At 49.0% G+C, this 22,905-nt stretch overlaps 1 protein-coding gene across 2 annotated transcripts in view; it reads left to right on the forward strand.

Annotated features, from left to right (window-relative positions):
* LOC138737261 (phosphofurin acidic cluster sorting protein 2) overlaps window positions 1–22,905 on the forward strand; it is a 284,998-nt gene continuing 262,093 nt past the window's right edge. For both annotated transcript variants that reach the window (XM_069888004.1, XM_069888003.1), the window contains exon 1: window positions 1–173. In XM_069888004.1, coding sequence (XP_069744105.1) covers window positions 49–173 — 125 coding nt within the window. In that variant the 5' untranslated portion in view covers window positions 1–48. The remainder of the gene's footprint in view (window positions 174–22,905) is intronic.

A 22,905-nucleotide genomic window follows, 5' to 3' on the forward strand; every position in this document is an offset into this window, starting at 1 on the left:
TCGCGGACGGGCGGGCGGAGGGGAGGCGAGGGGAGCGCGCCGGTGGTGATGCTGGCGATGGCGGAGCGAGGGCGGGTGTCGCTGGTGCCGGGCAGCGCGTTGCTCCCTCCTGTGCCCATGAACCTGTTCGCCACCTGGGAGGTGGACCGTTCCTCGCCGAGCTGCGTGCCCAGGTCAGTGCGGGGACGGGGGCGGGGGCGGGGGGCGGGGGGCGGCTGCTCGGGAACCGGGACCCTCACCCACACCCCGGGGCACCCACACCCCGGGCACCCACACCCAGGGCACCCACACCCCGGGGCACCCTCACCCGGGGCACCCACACCCGGGGCACCCTCACCCCGGGCACCCACACCCCGGGGCACCCTCACCCGGGGCACCCTCACCCGGGGCACCCACACCCGGGGCACCCTCACCCCGGGCACCCACACCCCGGGGCACCCACACCCTGGGCACCCACACCCAGGGCACCCACACCCAGGGCACCCACACCCCGGGGCACCCACACCCCGGGGCACCCTCACCCGGGGCACCCACACCCGGGGCACCCTCACCCCGGGCACCCACACCCCGGGGCACCCTCACCCGGGGCACCCTCACCCGGGGCACCCACACCCGGGGCACCCTCACCCCGGGCACCCACACCCCGGGGAACCCACACCCCGGGCACCCTCACCCGGGCACCCTCACCCGGGGCACCCACACCCCGGGCACCCTCACCCGGGCACCCTCACCCGGGGCACCCTCACCCGGGGCACCCTCACCCGGGGAACCCACACCCCGGGCACCCTCACCCGGGCACCCTCACCCGGGGCACCCACACCCCGGGCACCCTCACCCCGGGCACCCTCACCCGGGGCACCCTCACCCGGGGCACCCTCACCCCGGGCACCCACACCCAGGGCACCCTCACCCGGGGCACCCACACCCCGGGCACCCTCACCCCGGGCACCCTCACCCGGGGCACCCACACCCTGGGCACCCTCACCCCGGGCACCCTCACCCCGGGCACCCTCACCCGGGGCACCCACACCCCGGGGCACCCACACCCTGGGCACCCTCACCCCGGGCACCCTCACCCCGGGCACCCACACCCAGGGCACCCTCACCCGGGGCACCCTCACCCGGGGAACCCACACCCCGGGCACCCTCACCCGGGGAACCCACACCCAGGGCACCCTCACCCGGGGCACCCTCACCCGGGGCACCCTCACCCGGGGAACCCACACACAGGGCACCCTCACCCGGGGCACCCTCACCCGGGGCACCCACACCCCGGGCACCCTCACCCGGGGCACCCTCACCCGGGGCACCCTCACCCGGGGAACCCACACCCCGGGCACCCTCACCCGGGGCACCCTCACCCGTGGCACCCACACCCGGGGCACCCTCACCCGGGCACCCTCACCCGGGGCACCCTCACCCGGGGCACCCTCACCCGGGGAACCCACACCCCGGGCACCCTCACCCGGGCACCCTCACCCGGGGCACCCACACCCCGGGCACCCTCACCCCGGGCACCCTCACCCGGGGCACCCTCACCCGGGGCACCCTCACCCCGGGCACCCACACCCAGGGCACCCTCACCCGGGGCACCCACACCCCGGGCACCCTCACCCCGGGCACCCTCACCTGGGGCACCCACACCCTGGGCACCCTCACCCCGGGCACCCTCACCCCGGGCACCCTCACCCGGGGCACCCACACCCCGGGGCACCCACACCCTGGGCACCCTCACCCCGGGCACCCTCACCCCGGGCACCCACACCCAGGGCACCCTCACCCGGGGCACCCTCACCCGGGGAACCCACACCCCGGGCACCCTCACCCGGGGAACCCACACCCAGGGCACCCTCACCCGGGGCACCCTCACCCGGGGCACCCTCACCCGGGGAACCCACACCCAGGGCACCCTCACCCGGGGCACCCTCACCCGGGGCACCCACACCCCGGGCACCCTCACCCGGGGCACCCTCACCCGGGGCACCCTCACCCGGGGAACCCACACCCCGGGCACCCTCACCCGGGGCACCCACACCCGGGGCACCCACACCCAGGGCACCCTCACCCGGGGCACCCACACCCCGAGCACCCTCACCCGGGGCACCGTCACCCGGGGCACCCTCACCCGGGGGCACCCACACCTGGGGCACCCACACCCCGAGCACCCACACCCGGGACACCCTCACCCGGGGCACCCACACCCGGGGAACCCACACCCCGGGCACTCTCACTTGGGGCACCCTCACCCGGGGCACCCTCACCCGGGGCACCCACACCCGGGGCACCCACACCCCGAGCACCCACACCCGGGACACCCTCACCCCAGGCACCCACACCCCGGGCACCCACACCCAGGGCACCCTCACCCGGGGCACCCTCACCCGGGGCACCCTCACCCGGGGCACCCACACCCGGGGCACCCACACCCGGGGCACCCACACCCGGGGCACCCACACCCGGGGCACCCACACCCGGGGCACCCACACCCGGGGCACCCTCACCCGGGGAACCCACACCCCGGGCACCCTCACCCGGGCACCCTCACCCGGGGCACCCTCACCCAGGGGCACCCTCACCCGGGGCACCCTCACCCGGGGCACCCTCACCCCGGGCACCCACACCCCGGGCACCCACACCCTGGGCACCCTCACCCGGGGCACCCACATCCGGGGCACCCTCACCCGGGGCACCCTCACCCAGGGCACCCTCACCCGGGGCACCCTCACCCGGGGCACCCTCACCCCGGGCACCCACACCCCGGGCACCCTCACCCGGGGCACCCACATCTGGGGCACCCACACCCGGGGCACCCTCACCCGGGGCACCCACACCCCGAGCACCCTCACCCGGGGCACCGTCACCCGGGGCACCCTCACCCGGGGGCACCCACACCTGGGGCACCCACACCCCGAGCACCCACACCCGGGACACCCTCACCCGGGGCACCCACACCCGGGGAACCCACACCCCGGGCACCCTCACCTGGGGCACCCTCACCCGGGGCACCCTCACCCGGGGCACCCTCACCCTGGGCACCCTCACCCGGGGCACCCTCACCCGGGGCACCCTCACCCGGGGCACCCTCACCCCGGGCACCCACACCCCGGGCACCCTCACCCCGGGCACCCTCACCCCGGGCACCCACACCCGGGGCACCCACACCCGGGGCACCCACACCCGGGGCACCCACACCCGGGGCTCCCTCACCTGGTGCTCCAACACCTGGGGGACCCTCACTTGGACATCCTCACACGGGACTGGGGCACTTTTGGTAGGGTACCCCCAGCTGCGCCATCCTCACCCGAGCATCCTCATCACCCTCATCTGTTACTCTGACACCTTAACTGGCCCAGAACAACTTCACCTGGGGCACCCTCATCCAATCTCCACACCCACAATGCCCAGTGACCACACACCAATCTCCACAACACCCAATGACCACCCACCAATCTCCATAACGCCCAGTGACCACCCACCGATCTCACACCCACAACGCCCAGTGACCACCCACCGATCTCACACCCACAACGCCCAATGACCACCCACTGATCTCCATAACATCCAATGACCACCCACCGATCTCCATAACGCCCTGTGACCACCCACTGATTTCAACAACCACCAGTACCCACCCACCGATCTCCACAACACCCAGTGACCACCCACCAATCTCCATAACGCCCAGTGACCACCCACCGATCTCCACAACCACCAGTACCCACCCACCAAGCTCCACAACACCCAGTGCCCACCCACCTCTCTCCATAATGCCCAGTAACCACCCACCGATCTCACACCCACAATGCCCAGTGACCACCCACTGATCTCCACAATGCCCAGTGACCACCCACCGATCTCCACAATGCCCAGTGACCACCCAATGATCTCCATAATGCCCAGTGACCACCCAATGATCTCCATAATGCCCAGTGACCACCCAACGATCTCCACAACACCCAGTGACCACCCACCGATCTCACATCCACAATGCCCAGTAACCACCCACCTATCTCAACAATAACCAGTGACCACCCACCGATCTCCACAACTCCCAGTGACCACCCACCGATCTCCATAACGCCCTGTGACCACCCACCGATCTCCACAACGTCCGTTGCCTACCCATTGATCTCCATAATGCCCAGTGACCACCCACCAATCTCCACAACACCCAGTGACCACCCTCCGATCTCCACAACGCCCAGTGACCACCCACTGATCTCCACAACACCCAGTGACCACCCACCGATCTCCACAACGCCCAGTGACCACCCACTGATCTCCATAATGCCCAGTGTCCACCCACCTATCTCCACACTCACAACACCCAGTGGTCATCCGCCAATCTTCACAACTGCCAGTGACCAGGTGAGTGTGTGAGAAGTTCAGGCTGAGCCGGAACTGTGAGCAGTTCCCCAATTCTGCCTGTGTGCCCTCCGTACCCCACACCTTACTGGTGATCCCTTTCCTATGCACCTTTCCCTTATAAACACTCTTCAGAGTGAACTCCACCACTCTCCGATCTTCATCCACCGAGGATGTGTCTTACTCCCCCACCCCAAATAGAAGTCAAACACAAAAAATCTGCAGACACTGTGGTTGAATTAAAAACTAATGCTGGATAAACTCAGCAGGTCAAACAGTGCACTGTTATGTAGCAGAGATAGAGATACATGACCATCGTTACAGGCTGGAGCCCTTCATCAAGATATATGCTAAATGTCGGGAGGCTCCTTGGTGGTATTGGAGGAACAAGACTTGATTTTCTGTCCGGGCACTCTCCAACCGGAGGCATTAACATCAACCTCCACTTTCTGCTTGACCACTCCCTGTTCTTCCCCATCCCTCTCTCTTCTTTCCTTGTGCTCTCCATCCCCTTCCCTCTCCATTCACAGAGCCATCCTCCCTCGCCCTGCCTCCTGATGTGCCCTTCCTCCCTTCTCCACCTATTACCTCCTGCTTTTCTGCAGGCAGCTCCCTACATTTTGCTCATAATTTGATGAAGGGCTCAAGCCCAAAATGTCAGTGATGAATCTCTATCCTTGCTGCATGAAAGAACACTGTTTGACCTGCTTAGTTTCTCCAGCATTGTGTTTGAAACCATTCCACTAAGACCCTGGTTTCTCCCATCACTCCTAACCGTGCACTTGCTCACAGTCCCCCGGACTGTGCACCCTTCATCATGGGTTCCCTGCTTTTTGGACCGTTCTTCTCCCAACCCCATAGAGTGTGTTTTCCTTGACCCCCACCCCAATGGTGCACTCCTGGTCTGCACCCCCCCACCCCTGACACTCCCCTGACCCTTTCCTTCACCCATCCGTGGATTGTGTCCCTGTCTCCTGTCTGTTTCACACGATCAACCTGTTGCATACTGACAGCCTCTTGTCCGAATACCAGTCACCACAGCGCATTGCCAGTTTCTATTTTATCTCCGGGATCCATATTTCCAATGTTTCTTCATCAACCTTTTGCCCTTATTTATTTGTGATGTCTGTTACAAGCCTTTAGATGCCTGTTAAAAGCAAGCAAGGTTTATTCTACCTGTGTGATTGTTGTCTGTAGACACAAGAGACTACAGGTGCTGGTATCGGGTGCATGGAACAAACTTGCTGGAGGACTTGGATTCCTCCCCTGAATGCCTCTCAGTAATTTGAATTGTGTTGTGATCAGTCATTGTTTTGCAGATCTTCACCAGATTTGCTCGATGGGAACTGTAAATTGCATAATCGGAGTCTGCCTTGCCATATTGAACATCTGACAATGCTTTAGTGTTTGTATATTTGTGTGTCCCTCTCTGTCTGAAGTAGACTATGCCAACACCATGGTTGAAATAAAAACACAATACTGGTGAAACTCAGCAGGTCACACAGTGTCCTTTAACAGAGCAAAGATATAGTAACATAACTGATGTTTCAGGTGTGAGCCCTTCATCAGTTTTCATCGAAGCGTCAGCACGGGCGTGGGTACTTTGATGAAGGGCTTAAGCCCGAAACGTCGGTAATGTAGCTGTATCTTTGCTCTATAAAAGGATGCTGTTTGAGTTCTCCAGCGTTGTGTTTTTAACTCTGTCCCTGACTGGAAGTGTATTTGTGGTTCTTTGCTTGTTGCTCCTCTCTTCCCTCTGTCGTATGGGTGTATTTGCACATTGTTGTGTCTGTTTATGTCTCTCACTCTGGTTACCTTTTGACCGCTCAATTCCTAACCAGGTCTGATGCAATGTGAGTTATGGAGCCTTCTGTCTGCTCCACTGGGGGACAAAGAACAGTATAAAATTGGATGTCTTATCCCATACTGAGCCTGACACACAACTTGCAATCAGGCCTGTTATTTCTGTTTTAAATGTGTTCACCTGGTCACAAAACCACCATTCTCCCTGCGAAGACACTCCTTGAGCCACACATCAAGGAGCGGGAGTTAGTGTAGTTTTGATGACATTGTGGCCATCAGTGAACCTTGGTTGCAGGAGGGTTGGGACTGGCAGCTCAGTGTTCCAACTTCTGTAGTTTCAAATGCGATAGAACAGGGGGAACATCTTCACACAGAGAGGGGTGGGGGAGTGGAACAAGCTGCCAGCTGAAGAGGTGAATGTGGGCTCAATTTTAACATTGAAGAAGAATTTGGACAGGGGTGTGGAAGGCTATGGACTGGATGCAGGTCAGTTGAACTCAAGAGAATATCGGTTTGGCACTTTCTATGGTTCTATAGGGAGGGTTTGGAAGGTTTCCAGAAAGGGTTGGAGATATTAAAGCTGACGTGGTCTTGATCGGATAAGAGTGTCTGGTGTAGGATTTATAAACGGGTGGTGAAATTGTGTTATGGGTGTCATGTGGCTCCTCCAGCCTTTTGTCCTGACTCTGAATCACGGCTGTAAATGTAGTGGCAGCGAAATGACAGATGAGGATGGATTTTTAATTTAAAGGTTCTAATTTTGGCCCAGGCTCTTATTGTCCATCAGGGGTTAAAACAGAAGGCTCGATATATTTTTTTTGGCATTCTTCTATCCCTGCATGTCTCCCACTGTTCCTTTGTTGTATCTCTGTCTGGTCAGTGCTTTGGATCCAAGTCTGTCTCGCATGTACATTTCTTTGTCGACTGACTGTCACTCCGTGGTGATCCACTGTGTCTCTGCTGCCAGCATTTGGTCTTCAGTTCTCTGCAATGAAAACTTGGCCCTCCTCCCCCTTTACTCTTGTGTCCTGAGAGTCACGTGCCGGGACGTGGACCGGTTAAGGGAGATAGACGTGCTGAGCCTCAGGTGTCCTCTCAGGTGGATCAGGCTTGTCGAGGTGGATCATTACCTTTTTAAAGATTTTTGTTTTACTCTTGTCATTAAATCTGCATGTTTGGGACTTGCAGTCAGAGAGAATGAGACAAATGTTCCTGACTTTTTCTTCTCAAAACCTACTCTCCAAATTGTTTAATTTGGAAGATCTCAGGGTTTGACTGTGCCTTTTGAAAGTGGTTTTGATTGGGGTGCGTTGCCAAGTGTGACAGTCTATCAAATAACCCGATGAGTGTAATTGTGCAATGTCTCCATCAGTCACATCTGCAAATGTGTCTTCATTTTATGTAGTAACTGATCATCAACGTTGGCATTTGGTTTAAATTGTGTGTGGTGGTTATATTTCTTTGGCTTGGCTTCGCGGACGAAGATTTATGGAGGGGGGTAAAAAGTCCACGTCAGCTGCAGGCTCGTTTGTGGCTGACAAGTCCGATGCGGGACAGGCAGACACGATTGCAGCGGTTGCAAGGGAAAATTGGTTGGTTGGGGTTGGGTGTTGGGTTTTTCCTCCTTTGCCTTTTGTCAGTGAGGTGGGCTCTGCGGTCTTCTTCAAAGGAGGTTGCTGCCCGCCAAACTGTGAGGCGCCAAGATGCACGGTTTGAGGCGTTATCAGCCCACTGGCGGTGGTCAATGTGGCAGGCACCAAGAGATTTCTTTAGGCAGTCCTTGTACCTTTTCTTTGGTGCACCTCTGTCACAGTGGCCGGTGGAGAGCTCGCCATATAACACGATCTTGGGAAGGCGATGGTCCTCCATTCTGGAGACGTGACCCATCCAGCGCAGCTGGATCTTCAGCAGCGTGGACTCGATGCTGTTGACCTCTGCCATCTCGAGTACTTCGACGTTAGGGGTGTAAGCGCTCCAATGGATGTTGAGGATGGAGCGGAGACAACGCTGGTGGAAGCGTTCTAGGAGCCGTAGGTGGTGCCGGTAGAGGACCCATGATTCGGAGCCGAACAGGAGTGTGGGTATGACAACGGCTCTGTATACGCTTATCTTTGTGAGGTTTTTCAGTTGGTTGTTTTTCCAGACTCTTTTGTGTAGTCTTCCAAAGGCGCTATTTGCCTTGGCGAGTCTGTTGTCTATCTCATTGTCGATCCTTGCATCTGATGAAATGGTGCAGCCGAGATAGGTAAACTGGTTGACCGTTTTGAGTTTTGTGTGCCCGATGGAGATGTGGGGGGGCTGGTAGTCATGGTGGGGAGCTGGCTGATACACACATCTCAACATTCCCAGTATATTTCTCATGATTTAATTAATATTTACTTCAGCCCATGTTAGCATCTCTGCTGAGAGTCCCTGAGACCCCTGCTTCCTTCTACACTGGGCCAACTCTGAAATGACTGCTTTTAATTTGCAGTCTGCATCATTGTTTCTGTGTCTTCAGGGACAAGGCGGGCAGCAGCCTCCTTTGAAGAAGACCGCAGAGCCCACCTCACTGACAAAAGGCAAAGGAGGAAAAACCCAACACCCAACCCCAACCAACCAATTTTCCCCTGCAACTGCTGCAACCGTGTCTGCCTGTCCCGCATCGGACTGGTCAGCCACAAACGAGCCTGCAGCTGACGTGGACTTTTTACCCCCTCCATAAATCTTCGTCCGCGAAGCCAAGCCAAAGAAAGAAGAGACCATGTTAATTGGTTTTGTTTCAAAATGTTTTTGTCCAAACATCGTCTTTGTTACCCTTTAATGGATTGTGTTGAGAGTGTCGAATTCCCATAATTAAAGGAAAGTGCAATGTGATTATACAATGGCTTAGAAATCTAACTGTTGGAACTGGGAGAAGCAGCATTTTTTTTATTTAGAAGACAGATTTAATGTTGCCAAAAATGATCAAATTATGATGACTACCAAAGTATGAAAACTATGTTCAGAGCTGCTAAAAGACAGATTTCACTTACTTATTTATCCCTGGTGGCAAGCTTTGTTTTCTCTGAAGGCGATAGCTGGCGGTTGTGTTCTCAGTATGCATGAGTGTTTAATTTGTTCTTGTGACTAGGTGGTACGTAATAGAAGTCTGAACTAAAACGGAAATGCAAGTCAGCAGACTCTGTGGAGAGAAAAGCAGTGTTAAAGTTTCCTGTCAAAGACCTAATGACCTGCTGAGTGTGACACAGGAGGGAGAATCTTGCATATTTATCCAGCTTCAGTGTTGATGACAAACTCCCGGTCTGATAGCAAAGCAGCACATTTGTCGTTCCATTCCATCTCTGTCTTCATGTGTACAGTAAAGGAGGATGGTTTTTTCCAGGTTTCTGTAGGGGTCAATGACCCCGCTGAAATTTGTATCCACAGTTTCATTGCCTTTTTTTAGTCGAGTAAAGGTGGGAGGGAATGACCATGAGCCCCGTTTCCACTGGCATCCCAGTTAATTGGCCATGTAGTGTCCCGGGATAGGAAGCCCTTTGCACCGTTTCCACTGGACCACCCTTAACTGGGACACAAATTGCTTTTCCACTGAACACACTCATCCCCAGGGATCGGAGTGCTCTACCTTCAACTGGAAACGGGTGACTTTCTGCTGTCCCTTGTCCACTGGTTTTATCAGCACGCTGACGTCATCAAACACCAGGGACATGAGTAGGGGTAGAGGCAGTTAATCCCCTGCATAAAATGATATCATTTGACGCTGGAGTTCAGACAGCTTTCTTTTCCCCTGGACTGTGTCCCAGTAAATTTCCAGTTAATTCCTGGGTCAGGGTTCCAGTGGAAAAGGGGCTTCTGAAAATTAAAAAAAGGATGGTGATGAGAGTTTATTGTCGTACTCAAATGAGTACACTGCACCGGTGCACCAAAATTCTTCCAGGTGCATAAGATACACCAACTACAATAGTGTAAACTAAAACACTAAAAAGTGCCAAGTCAGAACAAGAGATGATCCTAACGATTCTCTTCAGTCTGTATCTGAGGAGGACACACGTGTTGCCTTCAGGAGAGGGCATCCAAGGAAAGCTTCAGGTCCAGACTGAGTACCTGGCCGAATATTAAAAATCTGCTCTGACCAAATTACCAAGGTATTCACAGATATCTTCAATATCTCACTCCAGCAGGGCGTGGTACCCACCTGTTTCAAGCAGGCGTCAATCTTACCGGTGCCCATGAAGAATGTGGTAACCTGCCCATATCAATCAGTGGCACTCACATCAACACTGATGAAATGTTTTGAAAAGTTGGTGTTGAAACATATCAGCTCCTGTGTGAGAGGCGACATGGATCCGCACCAATTCACCTATCAGGTGTAGCGTCAGGTCTACAGCAGATGGCATCCCACTGGGTTGACACAAAGCCCTGGAAAACCTGGACAGCAAAGATGCAGACATCAGGATGCTCTTTACCGATTACGGTTTGGCATTTAACACCATCATCCCCTCAAAACTGATCAGCAAACTCCAAGACCTGCGAGTTAACACCCCGCTTTGTAATTGGATCATAGATTTCTTCACCTCCACACCACAATCAGTGGGGATTGGTAAGAACATCTTCATTATCTCCATCAGTACTGGAGCACCACAGGGCTGCATTCTTAGCCTCTGCTCTACTCACTATACACCTATGACCATGTGGCTTGGTACAACAATAACACCATCTACAAATTTGGCGATGATACCACGGTAGTGGGTTGTATAAAGGAAGGGGATGAGTCAGTGTACAGGAGGGAGATTGAAAACTTGGCTGAATGGGGCACCAACAACAACCTCTCACTCAACGTCACCAAAACCAAGGAGCTGATGGTTGACTTCAGGAAAGGAAAGGCAGAGGGGTACAATCCAGTGATCTTTGGGGGAATCAGAGGTGGAGAGGGTGAGCAAATTTAAGTTCTTGGGAGTCACCATCTTGGAGGATCTTTCCTGGACCCAACACACCAATGGCTTTGTGAAGAAAGCACGTCAGCACCTCCACTTCCTCAGGAGTTTGGGGAGGTTTGGGATGACAGAACAGGCTTCAAGGACTATTAATGCTGTTAGAAAACATGCGATTGTTACTTATAAACCTCAGGAGATTAATGATAATTCCATTCATTTTATAAAGATTTGTATACTTCTGAAGTTGTACAAGATAACGATCGAATTGATGCACTTTTGTCTAACTTGGATTTGCCGTCGTTGGAAGTGTAGCACGTTGAATGACTCAAAGACTTGTTGACTCAAACCAAGGCTTTTATTAACAAAAGACTGGAGCGTACTACATCGAGGTCGACCAGTCCAGAGTGGTTAGGAACAGCCCTTTATGACCTGCCAATAGGCCAATCACTATTATGAAATGTAAATATATACAAATATTTACATTGGTGATAGTATCCTGTACTATCACAGGAAGATAAGGAGATTAAGGAGTTAGATATTCCTTTTGATGAGATGGAAATTAAAGAGGCATTGCAATCTATGCCTGGGGAGGATGGTTTTATTTCTGAATTTTATTAAGATTCTTTGATCTATTGTTCCCTGTACTAATGGAAGTTTTGAAGCAGACTACCGAGATTGGTTCTTTTCCAGAATCTTTTTCTCAGCCACTGATTACAGTAATCCCAAAAAAGGATAGAGATCCATTAAAAGTTGGATCTTATTGACCATTTTTTAAATTGAATGTAGACTATAAAGTAGTGGCAAAGGTTTTGGATAATAGATTAGCTAAGTTTTTGGCAAAATTGGTTCATGTAGATCAGGCTGGGTTTATTAAAAACCGATACTCAGAGGACAATATTGTTAAGTTGATTTCCTTGATCAATGCTTCTCGGGAGCAACCCAACCAACCTATGATAGTGGCTCTAGATGCAGAAAAAGTGTTTGACAGAGTGGAATAGAGTTTTTTATTTAAAGTATTAGAGAAATTTAAATTGGGACCACTCTTTACTGGTTGGGCGAAGGCCTTATATGAGAATCCATTGGCTCGGATGGTGACAGATGGGCAAATATCTTCTTCACTGACATTGACTAGATCGACCAGGCAAGGATGTCCTTTGTCACCAGCCTTATTTGCGTTGGTCATAGAACCATTGGCTCAAATGATCAGACAAGATGATAATATCAAGGGTATGAAAGAGAATTTAGAGGAATATAAGATTAATTTGTTTGCAGATGATGTCTTAGTATATTTAACACACCCTGAGCAATCTTTGGGGCATCTGCAAATGCGATTAGAACAGTTTGGTAAAATGCCAGGATATAAAGTTAACTGGGAGAAAAGTGAGATTATGCCATTGGTAAAGGAGGATTATTCAGCTCGTAAACAAAAAACTCAACTTCGGTGGTCGGACAAGGCTAAATATTTGTGAATAGTTGTAGATGTTGATTATCAACACTTTACAAAAGTTAAACTATTTGCCTTTATGAAGTAAAATTAAACATGATTTAATAGATGGAAAGACTTACCAATAACCTTGATCGGATGTGTAAATTGCATAAAAATGAATATCTTTCCGCGACGACAATACCTGTTTCATCAATTCCTTGTAAACTTCTGAAATTTAAAAAAAAAAGTATTTAAATGCTTTAATACAATTGTTTTTGTTGAAAGGTAAGTTGGCAAGAATGTCATTCCAAAAATTGACTTGGAGATTTACCTTAGGAGGACCACATTTTCAAAATTATTATGAGGCAATTCAGTTAAAATTTATTAATAGGATGTTTGATACTGATCGATCTTTGATATTGGATAAAGTGGAGGTGGCCCAGCTTTTTGAACAAAATGTCGATCAACTAATTGATAAATGGAATCCTCGTCTTTTACAAAATCATCATCTAACCGTGCTGAAACACTAATGAAGATATGGTCGAATAGGAATCAGATTGTTGGAACTAAAGACAAAATCTCTGCCAGGACTCCATTGTATCAGAATAACTTTATTTCTTTTTCGATAAATAATCAATATTTGAAATCATGGGAACAGCAAGGTATTAAGTTGGTACAAGACTGTTATGAAGCTGGTTCTTTTCTTTCATTTAGTAGACTTAAAGAAAAGTTTGGAATTATGTCAATACATTGTTTGCATATTATCAAGTTTGTGCTTTGTTGTTAGATAATTTTGAAGTAAGCAAACAAAATTTGAAATTCTACTTACAGATGGAGGCAAAAAAGGATTTATTTCAGAAATGTATGCTTTGTTACAATGTAAAATGAGTAAGCCAGATCTGTATAAATTGACAATTAAATGGGAGGAAAACTTAGCTATTCCAATATCTTAGGAAGAATGGATGGTTATGTGTGAAAACATTGCGACTAAATTAATAAATGTGAGATATAATTATAATTTTCTTCATCAGCTTTACTTAACCCCTGAGAAGTTAAAGAAAGTTGGATTTATTTTTTTGATGTGGTAAAGAGATTGGTTCTTTCCTACATTCAGTTTGGCTTTGTGAAAGAGTGAAACCTTTTTGGTGTAGGATTTTGGAATTTTTGGAAGGTTTGTTTCAATTTAAATTAGAACTTGACCCGATGTTGTTTTTGTTGGATACAGCACGATATTGATTTTGGGGTTAAAATTAGAGAAGTCCCAACTTGCGTATATCTGACTGGCTTTAGCAGTGGCTAGGAAGTGTATAGCTATTACTAGGAAAAATGAAATTGAGTTGAATATTCAGAGATGGCATGCTGAGTTGCGATCGTGTATTCCGTTGGAAAAGATAACTTACAACTTACATGATCATTATTCTTTTTTTATTAAGGTGTGGGACCTGTATATGAAATATATGGGTTTAGTAATGTAATAAAGTTTATTTTTTCTTCCCGGAAAAAGATGGCACCCAACACGTCAATAAGTAAATGATCATAAATATGCTAATTCCCATTTTATTTTATTTGGGGTAGTTTTTAGGGGGGAGGGTATGAGGGAGGGACAGGGGGAATAAAGGGAGAAAAGTTTTGTATATTTGTATTTCTTTATTTGTCTGTATTTCTGTATTCTATATCTTTAATAAATAAAATATACAAAAAAAAAGAAACCCTGGTAAATTTCTGCAGACGTGTGGTGAAAGTATGCTGACTGGCTACTTCATGGTCTGGTATGGGAGACATCAACACCTCTGAGTGTAAAGCCCTGCAAAAGGTAGTGGACACAGCCCAGGACATCACAGGCAAAACCCTCCCCACCATCGAGAACATCTCCAGGGAACGCTGCCGTCAGAGACCAGCAGCAATCTTCAAGGATCCACCCCACCCAGTACACACTCTGTTCTCGGTGCTGCCATCAGGAAAGAGGTATCGGTGTCACAAGACTCACTCCACTAGGTTCAGGAATAGCTGCTCCCCCTCCCCCATCAGATCCCTCAACAACAAACTCAGTCAGGGACTCATTTAAGAGCTCTTGTGCACTTGATTGATTTTTAAAATTCTCTCTGTATTGCAGTTTGTTTGCATTCGTTATCTGTTTACTGTCCTTTATTGTTTAAATTCACTACCAATAAGTGGTAATTCTGCCTCGCCCGCTGGAAAAAGAATCTCAGGGTTGTATGTGATGTCAGGTTGTAAAAGATTCTATTTTTAAGTCATTCAGAAAAGGCAATTATTAAGGAAAAGCACCTATTTTGTCTTTATTAAATACATAATTCCCTAGCCTTAAAACCTGTGTTTAAAAAAAAAGCCACATGTTCATGTTTTCTCAAAGCAGACTGACTGGTTTCTCCACAAGCTAAATTGGCATTCAAACTAACCATTCAGCCACTTCCTAAATGAGCATTGATTAACAGAGGTGTTTAACAATTGAACCGAGACTGTTACGATAGCATTCCCCATTCATAAGTATTTCCCGACCAAAAGACAGCAGTCTAAAGCACTACAACTGTCAACCAAAAGGCAAAGGTTTTGCACCCCGACGTTAGACGCCGATAATGTTTTCCCCTCGTTGTCAACCTTGATCTAAAGTTCCTTTTCCTTTGTGAGTCTTAAGAACCTGATTTCATGAGGACTTCTGATTTGCACGTGTTAATTCAATCCTGAGACTCGCATGCATCGGACAGGGATATCAAGGTGTTTTAGAGACAAAGCCTTCTGGACAGGACTTAATCTGTAAGGTATGATATTTTAGCAAGACTGACTGTACATGTGAATAGCTGATTGACAGCAATCATTTACATTTCTTAAGAAACAATAATTGGTGTTTGAAGAAACTATAACAATATACTTCAAATTAATTCTAAGAGATGCTGATCAATTTGAAAGCGATATAATGCCAAAATATGGCATCAATACTCTGCCATTTCACTGTGATCTTTGAATGAGATTCAATATTCAATATAGCTCAGGGGTTAGAGCATTTGGTCTTGTAAACTAGGGGGTCGTGACTTCGTTCCTTGCTGGGGCCTCATTTCTAGGAGGGGCGCTGGACCAAGTGGCGACTCTCTGTCTTCCTTACAGTGGACAAAAGTTAAAGAAGTTCATGTATGTTACATTCTGAATGTAGTATCACGTGCCAAGAGTGGAATCTTTACCTTGTCTACCTGACTTTAATATCACTCATTCCTGCTATTGTGACTTAATAAATGTGTCTTGTACGCTCGATGGTTCTGTTGCGTGTTTTTCTACCCTTGACAGTGTGGACCAACTATTACAATATATGTACTCTGACAATAAATCTGAAGTCTAATCTGACCATGAATTTCCAAAAATGCTTAAATCTCATCCCCAAGTATCCTTTCCAATAGCTCCCTGCACTGATGTGTCCTTCACTGGTCTATAATCTCTTGGATGGATATAGGCCTAATGTGGGGAAATGGGATTATTGCAGATAGAAATCAAAATCAGCGTGGACAAAGTGGGGGAAGGGCCAGTTTCTGTGCCGTACTTCTATCCTGCTACGATTCTAATCATCTTCTCTCTTCCCAGCTCTGTTGAAAAGTGCTTGACTGGAAATATTAATTGTTTCTCTTGCCACAGATTGACTTAACCTGTTGACTATTGTCAGCATTCTCTGCTTTTATTTACATTTCTGGTGTCTGCAGGTTTATTTTCACTTATTATCAGAGGGGAATGTTGCAGAGTTTTGTACAAAGGATGAGTGGTGCTTTGTGCAGCAATACTTTCATGTTAGAGTACGGTGAACCCAAGGAGTGGAGAAATCTTAGCATGCAGAGAACCAGCCTGAAGGGTCAGTGAATAATTACACTCCCCATCGGCAGTGTAATTATCATTTAAGAACCCCACTTATTTTTCCATGACATTGACTCGCGACTATTTTTCCTCTTCAGGAGGTAAACAAGTAGAATCTCCAAACCACTACCCCAACACAAAGACTGAGAACTCGGCAGTTTAGTTCTGCCTACTAATGCTGCCTGGAAAACTTTGTGAGGCAGGCTACTGAAAGGACACCAGCAAGGCCCTTGTTTGTATGCACCAAGCCTGAGGTCAGAAGGAATCAATTGCAGATAATCTTCACATCCTACCAGGCGCAACCCCATACAATTGTGAATATTTATTGAACTATCTTTTAATACCTCATGTCAGATTTCAGATTTATTCACAGACAAACCTGAGATTCTATTCCCTGCAGGTGAGATAGAAACATGGAAACAAACAGAGAATTTAAAAAATCAATACAGAGTCCTTCAATGAGTTCCTGATTGAGATTGTCGTTGAGGAGTCTAATGTAAGTATGCTCCAGAATTGTTTAAAAATGTAGACACACAGAACGGGAACAGGCCCTTTCAGCCCATGGGCCTGTGCCACCCAATCACACCTAATTAACCTACACCCCCCCCCCCCCAGTACGTTTTGAAGCATAGGAGGAAACTGGAACCCCCGGGAAAACACACGCAGACACAGGGAGAACATACAGACAACGTGGGATTCGAACCCCAGTCCCGATTGCTCGCACTGAAACGGCGTTGTGCTCACCGCAACATTAACGGCACCCACCCTTTGCTGCAGACAAACCATTTAGAAAAACAAAATTAGTGTATATTAAATTAACAAATGATAGATAATAAATATTCAAATTGACCCATATCCACCTATAACCTCTTGCCTGTTAGCCCGTATTCCTCCCTCCTCTCTTCTCTTCCCCTTAGGCACCTGCCTTCCACTTGCTCAGACCTTGAAGAAGGGCTCAGGCCTGAAACGTTGGTTACCCTTTTACTTCCCATAGATGCTGCGTGCCCTCCTGAGTTTCTCCAGCACTTTGTAGATAGCGAGGGTAGGCTGAGTGAGGAGTCAGAGGAAATGGGGGAAATTTTGAATGATTTCTTTGCCTCGGTATTCACTAGGGAAAAAAAAATATTGAACCAGTTGAACTAAAGAAAAATAGTGGGGAGGTCATAAAGCATATAAGGATAACCGAGGAAGTAGTGATGGCTGTGTTGAAAAAGATAAAGGTGGATAAATCTCCAGGACCGGACAAAATATTCCCAAGGACACTCAGGGAGGCTTGTGGACAGATAGTGGGGCCATTAACAGAGATAGTTAAGATGTCACTGGTCACGGGGGTAGTGCCAAAGGATTGGAGGGTGGCGCATGTGGTTCCGCTGTTTAAGAAAGGGTCCAAGTGTAAACCTGGGAATTATAGGCCCGTGAGTCTGACGTCTGTGGTGGGTAAGTTGATGGAAAGTGTTCCGAGGGATGGTATTTACAAATATTTGGAGGCACAGGGATTGATAGGGAGTAATCAGCATGGTTTTGTCAGGGGTAGATCATGCTTGACAAACCTGTTTGAGTTTTTCGAGGGGGTGACAAAAAAGGTTGATGAAGGGAAAGCTGGATGTTGTCTATTTAAGCTTTTAGTAAAGCTTTTGACAAAGTTCCCCACAGGAGGTTAGGAAAAAAGGTGGAGGCATTAGGTATAAATAAGGAGGTACTGAAATGGATTCAGCAATGGTTGGATGGGAGGTGTCAGAGAGTAGTGGTAGAAAATTGTTTGTCCAATTGGAGGTCGGTGACTAGAGTTCCTCAGGGATCGGTCATGGATCCACTATTGTTTGTTATATATATTAACGGTCTGGAAGTAGGGGCGGAGAATTGGATAAGCAAATTTGCGGATGATACAAAGATTGGTGGTGTTGTGGACAGTGAGGAAGATTACCGTAGATTAAAAGGTGATTTAGGAAGGCTGGAAGTGTGGTCTGAGAAATGGCTGATGGAATTTAATACAGATAAGTGTGAGGTGTTATATTTTGGAAAGGCAAATCTAAATAGGTCATATGCATTAAATGGTAGGCTATTGAGGAGTGCAGAGCAACAAAGGGATTTAGGAGTTGTGGTAAATAGTACCCTCAAGGCTGATACTCAGGTAGATGATGTGGTGAAGAAGGCATTTGGAATGTTGGCCTTCATAAATCGGAATATTGAATTCAAGAGTTGGGAGGTTATGATGAAATTGTACAAGGTATTGGTGAGGCCAAATTTGGAGTACTGTGTACAGTTTTGGTCACCAAATTATAGGAAAGATATAAACAAAATAGAGAGAGTGCAGAGAAGGTTCACGAGAATGTTGACAGGATTTCAAGGTTTGAGTTCCAGGGAAAGGTTGTGCAGACTGGGGCTTTTTTCTCTGGAGCGTAGAAGATTGAGGGGGGACTTGATAGAGGTATTTAAGATTTTAAAAGGGACAGACAGAGTAAATGTGGATAGGCTTTTTCAATTAAGAGTGGGGGAGACTCAAACTAGAGGGCATGGTTTAAGATTGAAGGGGGAAAATTATAAGGGGAACATGAGGGGAAATTTCTTTACGCAAAGGGTGGTAGGGATGTGGAATGAGCTTCCGGCAGACGTGGTCGAGGCGGGATCATTGGTTACATTTAAGGAAAGACTGGATCGTTACATGGAGAGGAGGGGACTAGAGGGGTATGGACCGGGTGCTGGTCAGTGGGACTAGGAGGGTGGGAATTTGTTTCAGCATGGACTAGTAGGGCCGAACTGGCCTGTTCTGTGGTGTAAGTGATTATATGGTTATGTGGTTCTCTGGTATGTTGCACTACAGCACAATGTCACAGTGTTTCTTATTTATCTTACCGGGATATTGCCAGGACAAACTTGGCATGTTTTTTCTGGGGAGACTTGATAAACTCATGAAAGGCATTGATTGGGTGGACAGTCAGAATCTTTTACCCATGGAAAAAGTCACACTCTAGAGGACCTGGATTTAAGGTGAGAGCAGGAAGAGGTTTAAGGTAGATGGATGTGTGGGGCAAATATTTACACATTTATTGTCAGAGTACATACCCCTCCATAAATCTTCGTCCGCGAAGCCAAGCCAAAGAAAGAAGAAGAAAAGAAAGAGAACATACATGACAAAGTGTATGTACAATCTTCTTCAGCATGATGCTGAAACAAGCCATGAAAGACCTCAACAATGAAGACGCTGTTTACATCCGTTACCGCACGGATGGCAGTCTCTTTAATCTGAGGCGCCTGCAAACTCACACCAAGACACAAGAGCAACTTGTCCGTGAACTACTCTTTGCAGATAATGCCGCTTTAGTTGCCCATTCAGAGCCAGCTCTTCAGCGCTTGACGTCCTGTTTCAGCCTGAAGAAAACTGAGGTCCTCCATCAGCCAGCTCCCCACCATGACTACCAGCCCCCCCCCACATCTCCATCGGGCACACAAAACTCAAAACGATCAACCAGTATCTCGGCTGCACCATTTCATCGGATGCAAGGATTGACAACGAGATAGACAACAGACTCGCCAAGGCAAATAGCGCCTTTGGAAGACTACACAAAAGAGTCTGGAAAATCAACCAACTGAAAAACTTCACAAAGATTAGTGTATACAGAGCCGTTGTCATACCCACACTCCTGTTCGGCTCTGAATCATTGGTCCTCTACCAGCATCATCTACGGCTCCTACGGCTCCTAGAACGCTTCCACCAGGGTTGTCTCCACTCCATTCTCAACATTCATTGGAGCAACTTCATCACCAACATTGAAGTACTCGAGATGGCAGAGGCCGACAGCATCGAATCCATGCTGCTGAAGATCCAACTGCTCTGGGTAGGTCATGTCTCCAGAATGGAGGACCATTGCCTTCCCAAGATCGTGTTCTATGGCGAGGTCTCCACTGGCCACCGAGACAGAGGTGCACCAAAGAAGGTACAAGGACTGTCTAAAGAAAGCTCTTGGTGCCTGCTCATTGACCACCGCCAGTGGGCTGATCTCACCTCCAACCGTGCATCTTGGCGCCTCACAGTTCGGCGGGCAGCAACCTCCTTTGAAGAAGACCGCAGAGCCCACCTCACTGACAAAAGACAAAGGAGGAAAAACCCAACACCCAACCCCAACCCACCAATTTTCCCCTGCAACCGCTGCAACCGTGTCTGCCTGTCCCGCATCGGACTTGTCAGCCACAAACGAGCCTGCAGCTGACGTGGACATTACCCCTCCATAAATCTTCGTCCGCGAAGCCAAGCCAAAGAACATACATGACATCACATACAACCCTGAGATTCTTTTCCCTGCAGGCCAGGCAGAATTACCACTTAATGGTCATGCAAAAAAACTGTACTCCACATACACATGTAAACAAATCAAGAAATGTAAATAACTGCAATAAAGAGAGGGAAAAAAAGCAAACAATAAAGTGCACAAGTAAGAGTCCTGAAATGATTGAGATTGTGCCTGAACCTGCAGGTGCGAGTCTTGTGCCACCGAGACCTCTTTCCTGATGGCAGCAGCGAGAACAGAGCGTGTGCTGGGTGGGGTGGATCCTTGATAATCGCTGCTGCCCTCCGACGGCAGCGTTCCCCGTAGATGTTCCCTATGGTGGGGAGGGGTTTGCCTGTGATGTCCTGGTGGGTGGTGAGAACAGGCTGTCAGGAGCAGTGGTCAAAGCAAATACAATAGTAGTGTTTTAAGATGGTTCCAGGCAGAGTCATGAATATGAAGAGGATGGAGGGAGACCTGGCAGGTGAAAGCAGCAAAGTTTTAGTTTGATTGGACAAGTGCTGAAGGGGCTGTCCCTGTACTCTCCTGTGTGCTATGGATTGGGTGTGTGGTATCATTGTTTTATTTCTGTTTGCTCACACAATGCTCAACGTTGGCGAACAAGCTTTCTGCTTTGAAATATATGCTGATTGTTCATTAGCATAATTTGTGATCGTAGAGAAGCACGAGAATGGCAGATGCTGGAATCCATAAATAGACAATTAATTTTCCCGTAGTACCTTCTATCTGCCATATACTATGGGGAAATGCCCCATGGAACTGTAAACACTGCAGCACAGAAACAAGCCCTTCAGTCTTTCTAGTCTGAGCCAAACCATTATTCTGCCTAGTCCCACCGACCTGAATCCAGAATAGTCCTCCATACCCCTCCTATCCACATAGAATATCTGTCCAAATTTTTCTTCAATGTTAAAATTGAGCCCACATTCACCACTTCAGCTGACCGCTCATTCCACACCCCCTCCCCTCTCTGTATGAGGAAGTTCCCCCTCACGTTCCCCCGAAACGTCTCCCCTTTCACCCTTAACCCATGTCCTCTTTTATCTCACAACCATAGTAGAAAAAGCCTGCTTACATTTATTCTACATCTATTCTGGTGCACAGTCCAAAAATGTGGAGTTTTTGTTTGATGGTCACACTGATGTGCAAAGGGACCTGGATGTGCATGTACACAAGGTGCAGAAGCAAATGTTATGTCTTTATTGAGCAAGGATTTGAATGCTGGGGCAAGAAAGTCTTATTGTACTTGTGTACTGGAGTACTGTGTAATGTTTCGATTTCTTTGCCCGTGAAAGAGTGGCGACTTTCTCGTTTGAGGAGAGGTTGAGTATACTGGGACTGTATTCTCTAGACCAGTGGTTTTTAACCACAAACCACCATAAGTATTCCTTTACTTACCACAGACCATCTACAGCAAACCCAGGGACCACAGGATGAGAAATACTGCACTGTTAATAGGAGCAATGTGGAGGAACAGAGAGATTTTGGGTTCTGCAGTAGAATTTTAAATGGCAGTGAGGTTATGAAGGGGAGAATGTGGAAAACCAAAGTAACTTTGGGGGCTGCTGGCCAGGGTGATGGTGTTGTTCAGAAGGTGTACAGTGTGTTAGGCTTCATTAACCATGGGGTCAAGTTCAAGTGCCATGAGATAATGTGACAGTTCTATAAAACCTTGGTTAGACCCCAGTGGCAATATTGTGTTCAGTCCTGGTCCCCTCACTACAGGAAGGATGTGGTTGCTGTCGAGAGGGTGCAGAGGAGATTCACAAGGACACTGCTTGGATTGGAGAGCAGGCCTTATGAGGACAGGTTGCATGAACTTGGTCTTTTTTCTTTGGAGTGACAGAGGATAAAGGGTGTCCTGAAGGAAGTGGACAAGATGATGAGAGACATTGATCACGTGGATGCCAGAGGCTTTTCCCCAGGGCTGAAATATCCAATAGGAGGGGGCATAGTTTTAAGGTGCTTGGGAGTAAGTCCGGTGGGGGAAGGGGGGAATGTAAGAGAGTGGTGGAATGTAAGAGAGTGGTGGGTACAGGGAAAGCTCTGCCAGTAACGACGTTGGAGGCTGGTAGAATAGGATATTTTAAGAGACTATTAGACATGTACATGGAGCTGAGATAAATGGAAGGTTCTGCAGTAGGGAAATTGTAGGCAGTTGTTAGAGTGGGTTATTGGGTCAGCACAGCACTGTGGGCTGAAGGGCCTGGACTGTGTTGGAGGTTTCTTTGTTTATGTTCCACTGTTTAGAAGATCT

Source organism: Narcine bancroftii, chromosome 6, assembly GCF_036971445.1.
Source record: "Narcine bancroftii isolate sNarBan1 chromosome 6, sNarBan1.hap1, whole genome shotgun sequence".
In the NCBI taxonomy this organism is placed as follows: domain Eukaryota; kingdom Metazoa; phylum Chordata; class Chondrichthyes; order Torpediniformes; family Narcinidae; genus Narcine; species Narcine bancroftii.